Source organism: Orycteropus afer, unplaced genomic scaffold (genome assembly GCF_000298275.1).
Source record: "Orycteropus afer afer isolate SDZICR_OR568_19922 unplaced genomic scaffold, OryAfe1.0 scaffold00460, whole genome shotgun sequence".
NCBI classification, from domain to species: domain Eukaryota; kingdom Metazoa; phylum Chordata; class Mammalia; order Tubulidentata; family Orycteropodidae; genus Orycteropus; species Orycteropus afer.
In genome coordinates this window covers 1791350-1810303 of record NW_006922047.1, presented here as the reverse complement: position 1 = coordinate 1810303, position 18954 = coordinate 1791350, and the positions used below count along the sequence as shown (strand labels likewise).

General features: G+C 57.4%; 1 protein-coding gene across 1 annotated transcript in view; it reads right to left on the bottom strand.

The window, feature by feature from the left end:
- Positions 1–715: 715 nt before the first annotated feature.
- CACNA1A (calcium voltage-gated channel subunit alpha1 A) overlaps positions 716–18954 on the bottom strand; it is a 285317-nt gene continuing 267078 nt past the window's right edge. The window contains exons 38-48 of the mRNA XM_007954375.1: positions 17068–17164; positions 14561–14666; positions 7544–7651; positions 7298–7398; positions 5874–5983; positions 5632–5770; positions 5369–5482; positions 4059–4094; positions 2796–2982; positions 2168–2418; positions 716–1408 (exon numbers count right to left, since the gene is read on the bottom strand). Coding sequence (XP_007952566.1) covers positions 716–1408; positions 2168–2418; positions 2796–2982; positions 4059–4094; positions 5369–5482; positions 5632–5770; positions 5874–5983; positions 7298–7398; positions 7544–7651; positions 14561–14666; positions 17068–17164 — 1942 coding nt within the window. The remainder of the gene's footprint in view (positions 1409–2167; positions 2419–2795; positions 2983–4058; positions 4095–5368; positions 5483–5631; positions 5771–5873; positions 5984–7297; positions 7399–7543; positions 7652–14560; positions 14667–17067; positions 17165–18954) is intronic.

Below are 18954 nucleotides of genomic sequence, written 5' to 3'. Positions count from 1 at the left end.
TTTTTCTTTTGTTATTTCAAGCAGGACCAAATGTCAGAAAAAAATGCTTCTTTTCTCAATCATTAATTTTTTTGTCCTTTTTAAAATTGTGTATTTTTTTTAAATTGATTTCTGCAGGCAGTAATAGTAGGGTTTGGTGTAACCAGCAAGCACTCCTGTGTGTGTCTGAGAAAGTGTGTGGGGTGTGTGTGTCTGTCTGGTGGAGGTTTGTGTGGGGCGCTGTCTCCGCATGGCTTCCGGCTCTTCCTCCACACACGGCCACCAGCTCGCGTTCACCAGGGAAAGGAAAGATTCAGTTGAGATGATAAAACTCATCAATAGAAGCTATTATTTTTTTTCTCCTCATTTTTTTCTTTTAAAAATGTTTTTTTTTTTTTCCCCCATTTTTCCCAAGGTTCTCCAAAAATGGCTGCGCTAATTCGAATCCCTTGGCGGTGTGGTTTTTCCGCTTTCTCCAAAAGGTAGCCGCTCAGGAGGTCGGGGCTGAGCGGGGGCGACTTCACTGACCAGGGGGGGGGCCTTGTCTGGCCGAGGGTCTCTGCAGGACACGCTGGTGTCCCCGCCAGCCCTCGTGCCTCCAGAGTCCGAGGTCTTTGGGCAGGTCCCCTCCCGGGCCCTCCGCCCGCGCCCCGCGGCCTCCGCGCGGCTCCTCCGGGTGGGTGTGTGCGTGGGGTGCGTGGGAGTGGGGCGGGCGCGGGCGCCACCACGCCCGGACTTAGCACCAGTCGTCGTCATCGGTCTCACTATAGGGTTCGTGCAAGCCTTTCCGGGAGCCCGGCCCGCGGGGCCTGGCCAGTCCGTGGGCCGGGTAGTAGCCATTGGGGAGCCGCCGGCCGTGCCGGGAAGGCGAGGCGCAGGCTGGGCCCGCAGCCCGGGGAGTCCTGGGCGAGCGCCCCGCGCCCGAGGACGTGTGTCGGGCGGGGGGTGGTGTGTCATAGACCCCGGCCACCTCGTCCCCGCCGCCCAGGCCATCGGCCTCGTCGTAGTCGTGGTAGTAGCCGTGGTGCCTGGGCCCTGGAGGCCCCTCGGACGTGTGCGGGCCGGACGACGGCCACCGGGCGTGGCGACAGGCTCTCGGGGACTCGCTCCGGGCCGGGCCTGGGACCCGCCGCTCCATCCCGGGCGAGCGGCTGCTGCCGTGACCCCCCGCGGGCGGCCGATCGCTGGCCAGAGGCTCGGCCGCGGGGCCCGGGTACCTCCGCGGGCCGCTGGTGGCCACCCGGCTCGGCCGTGCCACCTGCTGCTGCTGTTGCGAGGGGCCCGAGCCGCCGGCCTTACGGATCACAGGGGAATAGGACACGTGTGGCCGGGGGGTGGAGGGGGTCTGGGGGAGCTGGCGGCGTCCCCGCCGCGGAGTGCTGGTACCAGATGTTGAGGGGGCTGGGCTTCCACTTACGGAACTACTGCCCTACACGAAAATTGAAACAAAGGAAATCAAAAAAAAAGATACAACCAAATCAACCAGAGAGAGACGGGAGGAGACACAGAGGACGAGAGGGAGAGAGGGGAGCAAAGGGGAAGGGGGGGCAGGAGGAGGAGGAGGAGGAGGAGGAGAGGACGAGGACACAGGACGTTTGAGTGGAAAAAAAAGGGGAAAAGCGACAGCCACAGGGAGGAGGGGAGTGAGAGAGACAGGAGGGGGGAGTCAAAAACCAACACAACAAAGTGAAAAGAGAAAATGAGAAATGGAGTTTTGTAAGTTTCGGGGTTAAAATAGCAGAAGTTTCAAAAATTACTCACAGGCGTCCAGAGGACAGAAATCATAATTGAAACAAAAAGGGAAGCCGAGGTTAAAGGAAAGCAGAGACAGCGGGGCATGAGCCGAGAGGCCAGCTGCTGAACGCAAACGGGATCCACAACCAAGGCGGAAGCAGCCGCGGGCGGGCGGGCGGCGCGCAGGCGCTGGGGAGCCGGGGCACAGTCGGGAGCCAGGTGACAGGGGCAGGGTCCACCCGCCTGGGCCCTCTGGCTTGGAAAGCAGGGCTGGGGCATCCCAGTGGTGGCCAGGGTCAGAGGTCACGGCTCAAAGTGGGGACCCTGCCTTGGGCGGAGCCAGAGCTCTTTGCCTGCGGGGGGCGGGGAGGGCTCCTGAGGTGGGGGAAGGACAGCCTCTGGCACCCAGCCTTCCAGAGGCTGGGGCGACGCCGCCACACCCACCCACACCCACCTGCCGGTGTGCCATGTGCTCGCGGCCCTCGCTGGGGGAGCGGGACCAGCGCTGGTCCCGGGGCCGGGCCCGGCTGTGGTCGGGCCGTTCCTGGCTGTAGCGCTCCTTGTCCGGGGGCGGGGGATGGTGGTGGTGGTGGTGGTGGTGGTGCTGCCGGTGCTTCCGGTCCTTGGGCCGACCTCGCTCCTGGTCACGATCCTTCGACGGAAGGTCCCCGGACTGGGTGGTCATGCTCAGGTCTGTCCCCAAGCCTGGGGCAGGCAGGAGTCAGAAGGGCAGACAGACATCCGTGAGTGGGGCTGGTGTAGGATGTGCACACAGGAGCCCACCAGGAGTGTCCTGAGGCTTGAGAGAGGGTCCTTTGGGGTGAGCTAGAGGGAGGAACCTTCCCCAGGGCACTGTGGGGGAACCTGGTGCAGGGGGCCCAGTGCTCAGGCTCCAAGCAGCAGCCAGGGCCCTTTCCTGGGGAGGGTGATCCCTCTGGTCCCCTCCCCCTTGAGGGTTGTTTCAAGTGCTACACCCTCCCTTTATCTCCCCTCAGCCTTGACCCCAGCCCCACCTCCTCTTCTCTCCCCTTCCCTGCTCCCTTCTAGAAGCTTCCGCCCCTGAGCTAGGTGGGCTGGCCTACCTGTATCCACGTCCGTATAGCGGCCCAGGGAGCGCTCAGAGGCTCGGTGGCCCCGGTCTCGGCGCCGCTGGTGGTGCCGTTGGTTCTCTTCAGGCGGCACCCTCTCCAGGGAGTAATCGTCCAGGCGCCGGGCCTTGGGGCCTAGCACAGACGCTGAACGCTTCATGGGGCTGGTGTCTGAGATGGTCTGGGGGGACAGGCCAGAGGGCTGCAGGTCAGGCTCCATGCAGTCCCATCTTTCCCTTGAATGACTGCCTGGCTTAGGGCAGGTGCCTGGCAGGGGCAGGCAGTGCCTGGGAGTGACCATCTGGGGTGGGGCCCAGGGGGTGTGATGGGGCCCGGGATCTGATGCAGTTGGAACCCCCAGGAGCCTGGCCTGCCTGCTCCAGGGGTCACACCCTGGGGGCCCCGGGCCCTCTGTCCCCAAAGACAAGGCTGTTCTATCCTGCCCCTACCTGAGTTCTGGTCAGCAGGACCATCTGATCCCCCCCTCGTTGCTTCTCAGACGCCCACAGAGCTTACCCCTGCCCTGGGGCCCCTCCAGGCATAGGCTGTCCAGCTGGCGGTAAGGGGGCATCCATTTGGGCTCTCCCCATCATGGGTGCAAACCTGGGTGTCCCGTCACTGGGCAGCCTCGCCCCTGTGTGGTCAAGGTCTGCAGCTCATGGCCAGGCACCCGCACCCCAACTCTCTGTCCTCTAGGCCAACCAGGAGCCGTGTTCTCCAGACCACCTAAGTCTAGGAAGTTCCTGAGGGGCCACCCTGGCACTTGAGACCCTGGAGCTGTCTTGCCTCATCTTTGGCCTGCAGCTGGGGGGCCTCATGCCCTAAACACAGGAGGCCCAGGAGGCTCTGCGTGCACAGGCAGAGGAGAGGAAGATGGGGCGACATCCCCAGGGCCCGGCCTAGCTGAGCTGCTGGTGGCACTGCCCAAGGAGGAGTATGAAGGGCTACAGGGCCAGAGGGCAGGGGGACAAGACTCTTAGAAGGAAGTGCAGGGTGGGCCAGGAGGGGCCAGCAGGCCAGGTTTCTCTGGAGAGCTGGTCCCCCCAGCTTGGAACTCTGAAGGGGGTGGGGGGCCCGCTCTGCACACATGGGCACACAAAGGACACAACACACGAGGGTGGGGCTCCACAGAGGGGGGTGTGTCTGCAAAGAAAGGGTGGGGTCTGAGGAAAGGAGAGATGACAGGACTCTCACGAAGGGGGTGGGGAAGAAGAGGGGGCCGGAGCCGAGTGGGCAGTGGGCAGGTTTGGTACATACACTGAGGTTATTCCCACGTGGCCGGCCCCTTCTCCTCTGTCACAGCCCCACGGGATGGTGCACACAGAAAAAACAGAAAGAAGAAAATAAATATAAAAGCCCACAGGGAAAGTTAGGAGGTGGTGGCCATGGAGGTGATGCCAGGAGGGGAGAGGAACCTGAGAAGGAGGGAGAAGGCAGAGATGAGAGAGATTAGAGTCCGGGTGTGTGGGTGCCCCTGGGCCAGGCTGGTTGGCCTCCCACAGGCACAGGTGGGCACATGGCAGCTGAGATCAGAGGAGGCAGACAGGAGACACACAGACAGACAGATGGCGGAGGCACGAGACCAACAGAAGGGCTCCGGCTGGCACTTGCTCACCCCTCCTCGGGCCCAGCAGCTCAGCCGGGTGGCAGGACTGGGAGCCACATGCAGGCTGGGTGCCCCAGGTTCACAGCAGCCAGGGGCCAGGCCATTGGGTGACTCTGGTCCCCCGGGAACAGCATAGCTTCCCACCCCGTGCAGATGCCAAGGCACACCACGAAGGAAGCGCGCCCCAGCCAGCCATGCTGCCCTGCGGGGCCAGCCCACTGCAGCCCTCAGGCGGGGCGTTCCTTGTTCATTCCCTGTTCTCCTCCCTGTTGTCAAAGCTTGGGGTGATGGGCGGGGCCCTTGGGCTCCTGCTCTCAGGCTGGGAAGGCAGCCAGTCATGCTTCTGGTAGCTCTGTCCCCAGGGGCTTGGGGCAGGGGGATCACCAGCCACCCTCCTCCCCCTGTGCCTTGTGCCTTTTCCCCTCCCTGCCCCCTTGCAGCTGGGTAAAGCAGCCACATAGAGACACGCATCAGGCACACACCCTTGTCCCCCACAGCAGACCCCACAGAGACCAGACAGGAAATACGAACCCCAGCTGCCCACAGACCCACCCCACACCCCGCCCTTTACCTTGCCTGCTACCAGATTCTAGGACCTGCTAAGTTCCCTGAGCAGATCACACATGCGTGTGTGTGTGCATGTGTGTGCACATGTGTACAGGGAGGAGTCTTGTCTGAAGTGGTTATCTGGGCTAAGCAATCCTCTCCCATAGTCCTCTAGCACCCTCCAAAACGGCAGAGAACTCACTCGGCAGTGACATCCACCTCTGTCCCCTGCCCCACTGGCACCCCTCTGCTGCCCAGCTCAGCCCTCCATTTGGGAAGGGCTAAGAGGATGAGGCCAGAAGTGCTCCAGGTGTGGTGGGCGGGGCCTGTATGCTGCTCTGAGGATGCAGAGGTTCAGGCAGCCCTGCGCCGGGAGGTCCAGCCCACAGGGTGGGGGTTGGTGAAAGCCCCTCACCTGGTTCTCGGCAGGGAGGCGGGGCATGGAGGCGGCCCGGGCCTGGCCTTCCATGGGGAGGTAGTGCTCACTGTCCGAGTAGCCGTCTCTGCCCATCTCTCGCATTTCCACAGACTGCGGGCAGATGGTGAGGTGGTGAGCCCCAGGGCCTGGCGCCTGGACCCCAAGGCCTGGCCCCACTGGCCTGCATGGAGTGGCCCAGACGATGACCTCCTGACCTGCCTGGACTGGGGGCTGGGGGTGTGGTGGGGGGACAGAAGCACCTGAGAGCTGGGCTGGCTGTTGGGTATGTCGGTGGGTGGTCCTTGCTCTGGGCTCCATGTGCCCGTCTTCTGGAACATTTCCTGGGCCCGCTGGGTCACCCAGGATGGGCTTTCCCTGAGGCCACCTTCATGAGCCATCCTGCGTGGAGGGGAGGAGAGGGAGGATGGCTGTGGACTTTTCAGAGGCTCCCCCACCCTGGGACCTGATGTCCTTCCCTCACCCTGCCCACAGTGCCACTCACAGGCCTCCTCCTGGGTCCAGCTGGGTAGAGGGGAGAGCATTCTGGCCAGGCCCACCCTCCTGCGTCGGAGATGGGGGCTCCATGCGCTGGAACATGAGGGGTGTCCGGTTCTGGGGGTGCAGAGGGCAGCGTGTGTGCACACAGGCAGCAGTGGGCACAGGAGGCAGGTGAGGGCAGTGCCAAGCTTCTCAGTGGAATGGCAGGAGCTCTGGCTCCAGGGGAGAAGACTGTGGAGGGGCTGTTCAGCCCCCTGTCCAGGACAAAATCCCAGAAGTCACTGCTGATACTGCCAACGCACACCCTCCGATCTGAGCCATTAGGCAGTCCAGTTACTATCCTTCCAAATCTGTGCAGACACTGCCCACTTCTCCCCACTGCACAGCCACCACCGGGTCACATTCACTCATCTCCCACCTGCAGCAGCACAATCTCCTCTCTGGTCCCCTGGCTCTGCACTGGATGCCAGTCAGTTCCCTCCATGGCAGCTGGAGGGCGCGTGTGAGCACCTGAGCCAGGTCGTGTCCTTCTGCTCAGAACCCTGCATGGCGCCCACCTCACTCAGGGTGAAAGCTCATGTTCTCCCCAGGACCTGCAAGGCCCTGCTGCACACGCCTTGTCAACTCCCTGCCCTCTTCTCCTCCCACTTTCCCTCCTGCTCACTCTCTTCCACTATTACTTGCCTCTTCCTTGTTCCCCGAACTCACAAGGCATACACAGTTCAGCCTCAGGGCCTTTGCACTGGCCGTTCCCTCTGCTTGGAGCACCCTTCCCCAGATCTCTGCCTGGTTCACTGCCTCCTCTCTTCCTTCATCTTCATTCAAACATTACCTCCTCAGGGAGGTCCTTGGCCCCCTCTACCCCCGCCCTCCTATGTTCCCTCTAGCCAGTTTCTCTCAGCACCCACCACCCTCTTATGTGTGGTATCACTTAGTCCTCTATCTGCCTCATTGTGTCTCCCCCACTGGACCGTAAGGGGAGGGATTCTGCTTTGTTTGCTCACAGCTGCACCCTTGGGCCTACCTAGTACAGTGTCTGGCACACAGTAGATGCTCAAAAACTGCTGGTCCAACAGATGAATTAACCCAGGATGTAGCTCCTTGGCTCGACCCTACTTTTCAGTGACCTGCCTGGGCTTCAGCATAGTGGCTAAAGCACTTGCCTGCTAACCAGAAAGCTGGCGGTTCAAACCCACCAGCCACTCCTCGGAAGGAAGGTTGGGCAATCCTACTTCCGTAGTGATACTGCTTTGGAAACCCAAGGAGGGGTCACTATGAGTCGGGGTTGACTCGACAGCACATAACAACAACAACTGCTGCCTGGGCTTGGCCACACCCTTGTCTTGGCCGGTTTCCATGGTGACGAAGAAGCCACTGTTTCCTGCCTGCCCCCCGCAGACCCCCGGCCATGGGCAGTGGCTGCCGTACCTGCTCCTCGCGCATGGCCTGCAGCTTCTTGGCCTTGCTCTGCCGGTAGTACTCCATAATCATCATGGCCGCATAGATCTTCCCCACTGTCAGGTCCGTGGCTGGGGAAGGGTGGGCTCACCGTGGGTGGGGGGCCTCCGCTGGGCCTGTCCCCAGCTGCTTCCATGCCCTCCCCAGGCCTCCTCACTCCCCCCGCCCCCAAGCAGGTCGGGGATGGAGGATGAGGCCAGGAGGTTCTGCTCTTACACTTGTGAGGTGTGACCAGCAGGTCCAGCGTTTTCTGGGACAGGTTGGGCCAAATGGCCATCATCTCTTTCCGCAGCTCGGCGTCCATCTGCTGCTTGTCGGCTCCGCCTGAAACATACCCACAGACAGCCCTGAGCACCTGCCTAGGTAGCCAGGGTGCCCGCACGGCCTCGGTTGGCCTCCGTGTCTGCCACAAAGCCAGCAGCTCCTGCCAACTAGGGACTCTGGAGAGTCCTGGTCCCTACAGGGTCTCCAGTGCCCCAGGGACCTGGCCCAGTCTCCTGGTTCCAGTACTCGGAGCGGCCAGCTTGCCTCAGGCCCAATCCTGGCTCCCACTTACGATGGGGCGACCCAGACAGGGCAGCACTCCCTTCTCTGTGCCTCAGTTTTCACATCTGTGAAATGGAGATGATTGTACCTGCCTCACGGGGTTATGTGTGTGTCGCCCTGGGTCAGCTGATTATTACTGGGCGTGAGCGATGGTCCTGAGGCTGGGCTGAGGCCCAGGGAGGCCAGATGCTCTTAGACCCCCTCAGCAGAGGAAGCCACTTCTGCTCCCCGTCTCCCCTCCCAGGGGCAGGCCCTTCACCGGATCCGACCCTTGGTTGCTCACTCAGCTGGCTGGCCATTCAGGCTGTTGGCCAGCATTCCAGTCTCTCCTGCTATTAGTGATGGGAGGGTGGGCCTTGCTGGCCCCATGCTGTGGGCAAGGGCCAGTGAGGTGTGAGCAGCGCTGTATCACTGGGGCCAGGGCAGAACCCTCCAGAATTCTCCTTCCCTCTGGCAGGGTGGCTGGAGACAGTGCAGACAGCGGCGGCTCTATCAGCCATAGTCTCTAAGCGACTCTGAGGCACAGAGCCCCCGCCAGCCCATGAAAGGCCTACAATGGGGGTGAGGAACGAAACTTCTGTTGGTTGGAGCCACAGGAACCTTGGGGCTGTTGGTTACAGCAGCAGAGCTGGCTCTGTGCCAATGGATCTACCAGCCTGGCCCCACTGTTTTTGGGCCCCCAGCCCGTGCACCAGGGTACAGAAAGCACACTGGCTGCAGTCTGTGTGGCTGCAGAGCTAAAGCCATGGCCTGAAGCGCTCCTGCTGGGCCAGGCAGCCACCTGGAGTGGCTTGAGGTGTGGGGGAGGGGCAGGGCACTGGGGAGTCGGGCCTGGGGGTCTACCAGGCAGTACAGAAGTATTTCACTGGCACTGTGGCTGTGCCAGCATGCTGTTGTTGCATGGCCTCTCCCAGGTGGCCACAGACACCTGTCTTTGCCAGCATCTGCCCTCCCTTCTCCGTTCCTTGGGCTGCCTGGGGACCCCCTGCCCAGCATCTCCCTCCCAGGGGGTGGTCACAGCACAGACATCTGCCAGGCACTTTCCGAGGCACAGTCGCTTCCGCTTCTCCCGATGCAGCTCTTGAAACAGATGTCTTCATGGTAGGGAGGGAGCTTTGGGAGGGCCCTTCTGTTAACTCACAAGGGAAACCTCAATTCTATGCTGGAGTGGATATATGGAGGAGACGGGCCTTGAGCTGTTCATCTCCTGCCTGGACCAGAGGAGGCACTTCCATCCTTGTCCCCTGGCTCTGCCCCCAACTCCAGTCTGTTCCTTGTCTCTGAGCACCTGTGTCAGTCATGTTCCTTCTCTGCTCCGAACCTTGGTGGCTCCCACCTCACTTGGAGCAAAAGCACAAGTCCTCCTGTGGCCCACAAGGCCTTGCACACTATGGCCCATCACCTCCCACCCTCACCTCCTCCCACTCTTACCCTGACTCCCCCTACTCGAGTTACAAGCGTCTCCTCCCTGCTCATCAAACACACCAGCTTGGTCCTGCCTCAGGGCCTTTGAATGGGCTATTTCCTCTGCAGACACCACTGATCATTCTACAAATATCTCCACGTCTTCCTCCCTCATCTCCTTCAGGTCTCTGCCCAAACATTTTATGAAAGAGCTTTCTTGCTGATCCCCTACTGGAAACACCTTCCCTCCAGCCTCTGTCTTGCTTTACTCTGAATCTCAGTACTCGTCACCACAGGTGGTTGTCTCCTGCCTGTCTCAGTGAGCTCCATGGTATGGTCTGTCCGTCTACTACTCATAGTCACATGGCATTAGGACACAAGGGCTGTGGTCACTGGGACGAGCTGCACTGTGTGGAGGTGGGGCTGATGGGGGGAGAGGACCTAGTGACCAACTCTCTTGCCCAGTGGGCCTGGACTCAAGCTGGATGGTCAAGGCTATTGTAGGAGAACTTTGGGAGACTCCTCTTTGTGGGTGGGGTCTCCAGACCCATAAGGCCAACCTGTAACAGATTTCTTTCTTCATGGGAACAGATGGAATGAACAGCTATGACCACCATCTACTGCAGCCTGGGGTCTCAGGGACCTTTCTCAGAGAAGTGGTCACACGGCAGGAACAGAAGAGAACACACATGCCCAGTTAGAGTGAGCCACTTTCTCGTTACAGCTTGTATGTTTTCTGTTTCTAACAAAGAAACACAGACACCTGTTCTTGGCATCTAAATGAGGTAAGGGAGTTTGGATAGGTTTTTCCAATTACAGCACTGTAGACATTTGGATCGGCTCATTCTTCGTTGTGGGAGCCATCCTGTGCATTTTATGGTGTTTAGCAGTGTCCCTAGCCTTGACCCACTAGACTCCAGTTAAAAAGAAAACAAAAAACCTTTACAGAAGCTCACTGCCACATCCTTCTCTCCTAGAGTGGCTGGCAGGTTCAAACCGCTGACCTTTGGTTAGCAGACAAGTGCACCAACAGGCCTCAGTGTTGTTGTTAGGCGCTGCTGAGTTGGTTTTGGTGCATAGCAATCCTACGCACGAGAGAACGAAACACTGCCTGGTCCTATGCCATCCTCACAATTGCTGCTGTGCTTGAGCCCAATGCTGCAGCCACTGTGTCAATCCATCTTGTTGAGGGTCTTCCCCTTTTTCACTGACCCTCTATTTTACTAAGCATGATATCCTTCTCTAGGGACTGGTCCCTCCTGATAACATGTCGAAAGTACAAGAGACAAAATCTGGCCAGTAGGGCTCCAGTCAAACTCAAAATCAAACTTACTCCCATTAAGTCAATTCTGACCTATAGTGACCCCCATTGGGTTTCCAAGGCTGTAAATCTTTATTGAAGAAGATTGCCTCATCTTTCTTTTGTGGAGCAGCTGGTGGGTTCAAACTACCAACCTTTTGGTTAGCAGCCAAATGCCTTAACCACTACACCACCAGAGCTCCTTTAGGGCTTCAGTAGCACCACTCAGTTGTAACCACCAAAAATATTTCCAGACAGAATTACCTCCCATTGAAAACCACTGCTTTAGACCCTTTCTGGTTCACTAACCTAGACTTGGATGTGTAAGAATGTCATGCACAATCCCCACCCAATGGCTGTAATCTTCCTGTAGCTTACCAGACCTTTCTCATGCTGGGTGGATGTGAACTATTAACTTTTCAAGAACAAACCATTCACACCCCCTAGGGACCTTTCATGCACATTTAAACAATGGAAACATCATTAAATGATTTCAAGCTGGCCTTCTTCTGGACAGGGATGTGTGCCATCTAATAAAACATGCACTCAGCAGGCCTAATGTCTTGCTTTTGATTGGCTAATGGGAGATAATCTCTAAGCCCCTGGAATAGCTTGCCTGGTAAGAGTGTCTTTGTCTACCTGAGGGCTTGGGTCATGCCAGACAGTCCAACGTGATTTATGGTGGGGGCCCTTGGGACACATGGTATTAATTTGACCTCTGAAGGGGCTGGAGATGGAATAACTAAGGTCAGTCATGGAGCATCAGCCACCTCTATGTAACTGACCTGCACCTCAGGGCTTGGCTTAGCTCCCCTGGTTGGCAATATTCTGTGTGGGTGGTCACACTCGTGGCTGAGAGAATAAAGCCCTCTCCCCTGGGAGAGGACATCTGGATGCTCACTCCTCATCTCTCCTGGACTCCACCCTATGCACCTTTCCCCGTTGCTGATTTTGGTCCATATCCTTTTGCTGTAATAAACTGTAACTGTGAGTATAATGTTTTTTCTGAGTTCTGTGAGTTGTTCTAGAGTATCACTGAATCTGAGCAGGGTCTTGGGAACCCTTAAACACAGGCCTCTAGAGGCCACAATGGTTCAGTTACAAAAGCATTATGTAACAGGGAGGTAGGTGCTATTGTTAGATCCATTTTATTGACAAGGGAACTGTGGCAGGCAGAATTCTAAGGCTGCCTCCCAAGATTGTGGTTTCTCAATCAAACACTCATCTAGGGACTGCTATGAAGGCACTTTGCAGATATGAAGTCCTGACAACTGATCTTAAGATACAGAGATTGTCCAGGTGGGCTTGACCCAATCAAGTGAGTTCTTCAGAAGTAGAGAGCTTTCTCTGGCAATGACAGGAGAGAAAGTCAGAGAGGGAACTCAATGCACTATTGCTGGTTGAAGATGGAGGGGGCCACAGGCAAGGACTTGAGAGCGGCCTCTAGGAGACCCCAGGAGCTGAAAGCAACCACCAAGGGAAGGGGATATATGTAGGAAATCCATACAACTGCTAGAGATTGAATTCTGCCAACAACCTGAATGGTCTTGGAAGCAGATTCTTCCCCACATCCTCCAGGTAAGAACCCAGCCCAGCTATTAGCAGTTCACATGGGTAGGTTCAGGCCCTTCCCTCTGGTACCTGTGAATGTGACTTTGTTTGGAAATTGGGCCTTTGCAGATGTAATTAGTTAAGAAGAATTCACCAAGGTTGCTGCTAATTCAGTGAGTGGTGTCCTTATAATAAGAAGAGAAACACACAGGAAGACCACCACGTGATGACAGAGGCAAAGGTTGGAGTGACGTGGCCACAAACCAAGGAATGCCTGGGGCCACCAGAAGGCGGAAGAGACAAGGATCTTCTAGAGCCTTCAGAGGGAACATGGTCCTGTAGATATCCCTGAATCCCACCGAATGCAATAGAATGCACTAGATCAAGAAAATGTAGGTTTATAAATATTGTTAACTTTATATTAACAAAAGTGGGAAAGCATCTTAAAAATTTACTCAGTATATATCACCAGAAATGTGATAGAATAAATTTCTGTTGTTTTAAGCCACCCTTTTTAAGGTACTTTGTTATCACCACCCTAGAAAACTAATACACTGGGTAAGAACTTTTGACTTTGGCTTTGTAGACCCTGGGCAAAGAATCTAGTCAAGTCCCCCAACTCCTGACCTTCAGACAGAACTGTGAGCTAATCAGAGGTGTGCTTTAAACTGCTAAGTTTGTGATAATTTGTTTCACTGCACAGGTAAGTAACACAGGTACTGAGGTGTGGAGAGGGAGAGGTCACCCATGAGGTTGACAGTGGCAGAGAGGAAATGTGATCCAGTGGAAGATGACTCCTCCTGACAGGATGGTAAGGACACTGGGGCTCACTGTCTGCGTCCTCACCTCCCTGGCCTGGGACCTGGACCATCTGACCGGCTTCCACCATGCTGATTAAGGAGACAACCTGGATGGGCAGAGCAACAAGATGGCCAGAACCTGGGCCTAAATGACGACATGCATGGTGCTGCCTGGTTGGTCTGGGCTGCTCGCCTTGGCTTTGTTGTGTGAGGAGTCCTTGCCCTGTTTTGTCTGTCTCCCAAGCCCCAATCAGCCTTACTTCTTGTGCCTCCTTCATTTTCCCTTTGGTGGCTCTCCCCATTCTGTTTGCAGACACCTCCCCTGCATGTCTCCCAGCCCTGAAAACACCTGCCCTCAACTCACCTCCCTATGCCGTCCACTAGAAGTGACTGACTCCCTCTCCCTCACCCCCCTGCCTTCCCAGTAGCTCTCCTCCACGAGTTCCATGCAGTGGCCTTGGTTCCTCCTCCTCAGCCCCTCAGGACTCTGGAAGGAACATGTGTCTCTGAGGCTCAGCTTCCCTCTCCCAGGCTGCAGCCCTGTTTCCAGCACTCTGCTGGGCCATCCACAAAGCCAGCTCCTCTCCCCACTGCCTCCTCTCTGGTCCGTTTTCGCCTGTCACCAGGGCCAGTCCTGCTGGTAGTCACACTGCCCCCTCTCCTGCTCTTCTGTCAACTGCCCAGTTGTGTGGAGCCCCATCCAGGCAGGAGAGCCTGACCCCTCCACCAAAGCTGCTCTGGTCAAGGTGACCAATGATGGCTCTGTGCTTCTTGGCACATGTCTTACTTAGCCTCTGGGTAGCATCTGATCCCTCCTCCTGGAGAATTTACCACGTGGCCTCCAAAACCCACACTGCCCTGGGCTCCCTCCCACCCCCCGCACAGTGAGCTGGCCATGGGCTTCCAGGTCTACCCAGTTCACACGCACCCCATGGACAGCTCACCCAGTGCCTGATGCCTCCAACTCCATCACAGCCTGAGCATCCCTCCCTAAATCCATCCGCTCTGCTCTTCCTGAGCCATGGCCAGTGGCCTCCTCCTGCCCTTTGGCTCTTTCTCATTCTCAGGTGCTCAGCCCAGACCTTGGGGGCATCTTTGACTTTTTCCCTTGTGCTAACATCCACCTGGTCAGCAACCCTGTGACCTTGACTCTCAGGAAACATCCAGAGTCTGAGCCTTCCTTACCTTCTGAGTCTAAGCTGCCATCCTGTCTCCCCTGGGTCATGGCTACAGCCTCTGCTTTGGGCCCTGTCTCTTCTCCCTACAGGGACCGTCATCTGATAGTGTCATTGGGTCAGTCCTTCCTCTGTTCTGGACCTGGCATGGTTCCCGCCACACACATAGTGGAAGCCAGTGCAGCCTGGCCTGTGGTGCCTCCTGCCACTCACTTCACCTCAGGGCCTTTGCACCTGCTTTTCCCTCTGCCTGGTACACTTTGCCCCGAGTAACCAGTGACTCACCACCTCACCTCCTTCAGAAGCAGACGTGTGTGTTCCGAGCAGTGAACGGATGAGGGAGGGAGGGGGTGCAGGGGCAGCAGCCCCTGTCGCAGGCGGGTGGGGGTGGACACCTGGCTGCCCACAGGCCCTGGCTCCACACTGTCTCCCTCATCCTCCCTGCCCCTGCCCTTACCCTTAGCTATCTTGATGTCCAGGGCTGTGCGGATCAGGGCCATGAGGGTGGAATTGAAGTGGACTGTGTTGTCGTCAGCTACCGGCAGGTCCATTCGCAGAAGCCTCTGCAGAATGCCAGAGGCCAGGCATCATTCCCAGGCATCCCTCCCTGGGTCCCTGTGAGCCAGACCCCACCCACTCAGAGGGCCCCAGGAAGAACTCTGAGGGCGGCAGCTGAGGGGACCTCCACCCTCATACATCCTGCCCCAGTGTGCGGGCAGCTGGTTCCCCTCGGTGGCCGGTGGTCGTGCAAGGTGGGCACAGGGCCTCTCCTGCCTCCTGGTCCGTGCTCTTCCCTCTCCCTCCTGCTGGGCCCTAGAGCCAGCGTCCCCAGGATCGCCCAGATCTCGCCAGACCCCAGAGTTCTTCTGGAAGGCCCGTCTGTTCTGACCCAAAGAAGAGAGCGCGCAGGCCCGGTCCTCAGCAGTGCGTGCAGAAGCAAAGCAGAAGCCCATGGCCATGGCCACTGGGGCCGCCGGCTCCCGCCGCCCCCCAGCACAACCCAGCTCAAGACAGACCAGATGGGCACAGACCACAGCATGCTTGCGAGCAGAGGCTGCAAGCAGCAGCGGTCCCCCACGGCAGACCCCTGGCAGCCATGCAGAGCCCGACACAGAGCAGCACAGATGGCGCATGCAGACGGAATCTTGAGACTCATTCATAGCTCCGTGGAGAGTGTATCTGGGGCATTCTGGGCTGGGCTCTGTGCAATGGCGGGGGAGGGGTGAGGAGGCGTCCCGTGGCCCAGGGCAGAAAGACTCCCTGTGTCCCAGGCAGGGGCTCTGTCCCCGGTGCTGGTGGGGCGTGGGAGAGGGTGGGTGCTGGGCTGGTGTGCACCAGCCCAGGAACAGGGGGCACGGGGAGGGGGAGGGCCGAGGAGATTCAGACACATGTCAGCAGGAAACAGAGTTGGGAGGGAGATGGCAAATCTAGAGTGGGACACAAGGAGGTGGGAGGGCTGAACAGAGAGGGAGTACAGAAAGAAACACGCAGACAGGGTCATCATGCACAGCTGTGCAGGTTGTGGACTGCACAAAAGGCTCCTGGTCTTAGATATTGGGGATTTGTGCATTAAATGGGAGAACTTTCCATCTGATGGCAGAAAAGCGTCTTGTTCTCACCACGTCGGCGTATTACAACTTTCCAACAGACAAAGTGTCCTGTGGAAGAGGTGCCTTTCTTTTCAGCACAAAGGTGCCTGTGGGTCAGCAATGGCCCTGCACACAGAGGTCAGAAGGGGAAGCGCTCCCTCCCCCTTTGCACACACAAAGACACTCTGGTGGGCAGAGACCAGAAGGGACAAGAGGGATACTGGAGAGAGGAGGGACAGGTGCCAGTGAAGGTCACTGTCTCTGACCTTGACTGGGAAGGGAGAAACGGTGAAGCAGACAGACCAGGTAGGGCATGGAGGGGGAGGAAAGAGGCTGCAGGTAGGCGGCTTCACCAGACAAGAACCCAGGAACCACCTTGACAGAAGGATGGGAAGACTTGTGGAGACAGGGTGGGCTGGAAGTTGGGGAGGACGGGGTTGCTGGGTAATTCTTTTGGCAGGGAGGACCTTCGAAAGTCATCCCTGAACTTCCTGTGGATGGGCTGAGGGAACAGAGCGTCTGTCCTTGGGCACCAAGGGAGATTCTGGGGCAGGGGTCCAGAGGGGTGGCCCGGGCCAGCCGCCTGGCAGCAGACCCCTCACCCTTCAGCCAACATGCACCGCCCCGGTCGCCATGGTGCCTGCCCACCCTGGGCCCCGCCAAGGCAACGTGCATGGCCTGCATCGGGTGCCGCGGTCCAGGGGTCCAGCTGTGGCCCACCTGTCCACTCTGGAACAATGGAGAGGCATGTTGGGATGTCTTGGGGAATGGGTGGCACATGGGCAGGGCTGGGAACTCCAGGGGACAGAGGGCCGTGGGGAGAGGGTGGGAAGGAGAGGCTCTGGGGGCTACTCAGGAAGTCTCAGATCTCCCAAGGTCCTAGGTCAGAGATCAGCTTCAGGTGTATGTGTGGGTCCAGGATCTGGGACTCAAGATACAAAAAGATCCAAGAGGTGGGGCCAGTGCCTTGCCCTGTCTCGGGGCCAGAGCCCCACAAGGCACCTGCTCTGGCCTGGGTGTGAGGGCCGCTCTGGGAGGGCAGAGGGAAGGCACGGCCGTGACTCCCGGGAGCCTGTTGTGTCCAATTTGGTTCCTGGGGGGCCAGGTTCAAGGGGACCTGGGGGCTCCCCTCCCCCTCCCCCCGGCGTGTCGGCCATAATGGAGTCTCTGAAAACACGAAGACACTCATCAAAAAGGACGGACACACTGTACTGGTTAGAGTCAAGAGGAGGGGGTCATGACCAATTTACTCAAGGAGAAAAGAAAAAGAAAAAAAAAGTAACGCTAGAAAAAGAGACTCGGCTGGCTGTTTCCAGTCAGCACTTAAAAATCCCCAGTGCCCGGCGGGTGTGGGTGGTCAGCAAGGGTAGACTACCTTGTAGGCCACTTTGGCCGGACACTTCTTCCCCAGACCCAGAGGCGGAGACATGTGTCTTAGCATCTGATACATGTCCGGGTAAGGCATGCGGCCCCTGGCAGCACCGAAAACAAAAAGGGGGAACGGAGGACCAAAGCAAGTGTAAGGAGGGGATAAGAAACAGAAGAAGAAAAAGAAAAAGAAAAAAAAAAAAAAAAAAAAAAAAAAAAAAAAAAAAAAAACCAAACAAACCAAAAAACCACACGAGCCGAAAAAATAGAGAGAGAAAGATGCAGAGAACAATAAAATAAGTATTTCAAATAAATGGAAAAGAGGAGAAAAAATGGAAGAAAAGGTAATAAAAAAAAAAAGATTATTCCACTGCTTACGAGCAGAGAGAGAGAGAAAGACAAGAGAAAAGTCAGGTTGCGTTGTGACTCTGAGCTACAATTCTGGCGGCACCTGGAGCCGTGCTTTGGTTAATGAGTCTTTTTACAGATGGGTCAAGTTCTCTGGTTTGGCTGAGGCTGGTCTCTGAGGGGGCCTAGGAGAGGAGGAGGGGCCGGGGTGGCAGAAAGAGGGCTGGGGGCTTTGGGAGGCAAGGAGGTGGGGAGAGTGGAGGTGATGGAAGGGCCAATGCCAAGTCACAATCCCCTGGATGTGTCTGGTTTGGGGTGCGGGGGACACCCCAGGATGGCCAGCTTCAGCTAAGAGCAAGCAGAAATGGCTGAGGGGACGGAGAGGTATGTTCCATGCGTCATCAAGTCTACGTGACTGCATTCTGTTGGCTAAGAGAGTTTTCTAGTTTAATGCAAGAGAGAGAGATGGCTCTGTTTTTAGATATATATATATATATGAAATATATATATTGAAGAACCCCAAGCCACACTCATTCCATCGATGCTAGCAGGTTTTAGTGGAAATCAAACCTTGCAAGCAACCCTATGAGGACATTTCTTGCCTAAGCCGAGAGGGGGAGATATTACTCGCAATAAACTGTACATATCCTTATAATGAATCCGACCGCTGAAAGGAGAAGAGAGGGGGTTAGTGGCGGTGTGGGGTCAAGCCGTGTCCACACTGGCTCCCAGGCATGCAGTGAGGTCAGGGCTGGAGACACCCTGGCTTGCAGGGTCAGGGTGACTTGGGATGAGGGGAGGTCCTGGATACGTTCCCAGACACTTCCCGACCCTGGAGCTGAGTGTTTGGTTGGGGTGTGTGGAAGCTCTGGGCTGGGGGCACCTCCCATAGTGTGCTCTCTGCACCTCCCTCCTCCACAGTCTACATGGCCTACACTGGGGGCTTGTGGAATAGAGGGGGACAGCATCCCACTGCTGTGACCTAAAATCAAAAGAGGAAGAGTTAGGAACCAGCCAGAAGCCAAGCCCCAGACCCGTGGGTCACCCCAACCTCTTGGGCTCATGGAGGACTCTTCTGGGGCTGCAGGAGAGGCAGGGGCCAACTCCTCTCCACTTGCCTTGGCAGGCTTCCCTTCCAGCGCTGAGGCCAAAGGAAGATGGGGCTCACGTGGCTGAGGGCCCCAAGTCACACCTCCTCAGGCCTCAAGCCCAGCCTAAACTGGGATCCTTGGCTAGTGGTTTATATCTCTGAGTGCCCAGGGGCTTGGCGTACAGTGGGTACTCAGTACACATGCACAGAGTGGAGATGCCCCTGGGAAACCACTGCCTACCAGCAGGGTGGGGGCACTTTGGTGCTTACAGAGATAAGGGAAGCTCACTCTCCTTGTGGCCAAAAAGATCTAAGGGCCTTGGGGCACTCAATGCAGTTCAACCTCCTGCCCACTTGTCCTGCACCCCACTTGAGCCAGCACTGTGGTTCTGCAACCATTCCTGGCCTTGAGCGACCACTTACTCCAAGGCCCCAGGCTCCAGGGGGAGCTGGGCT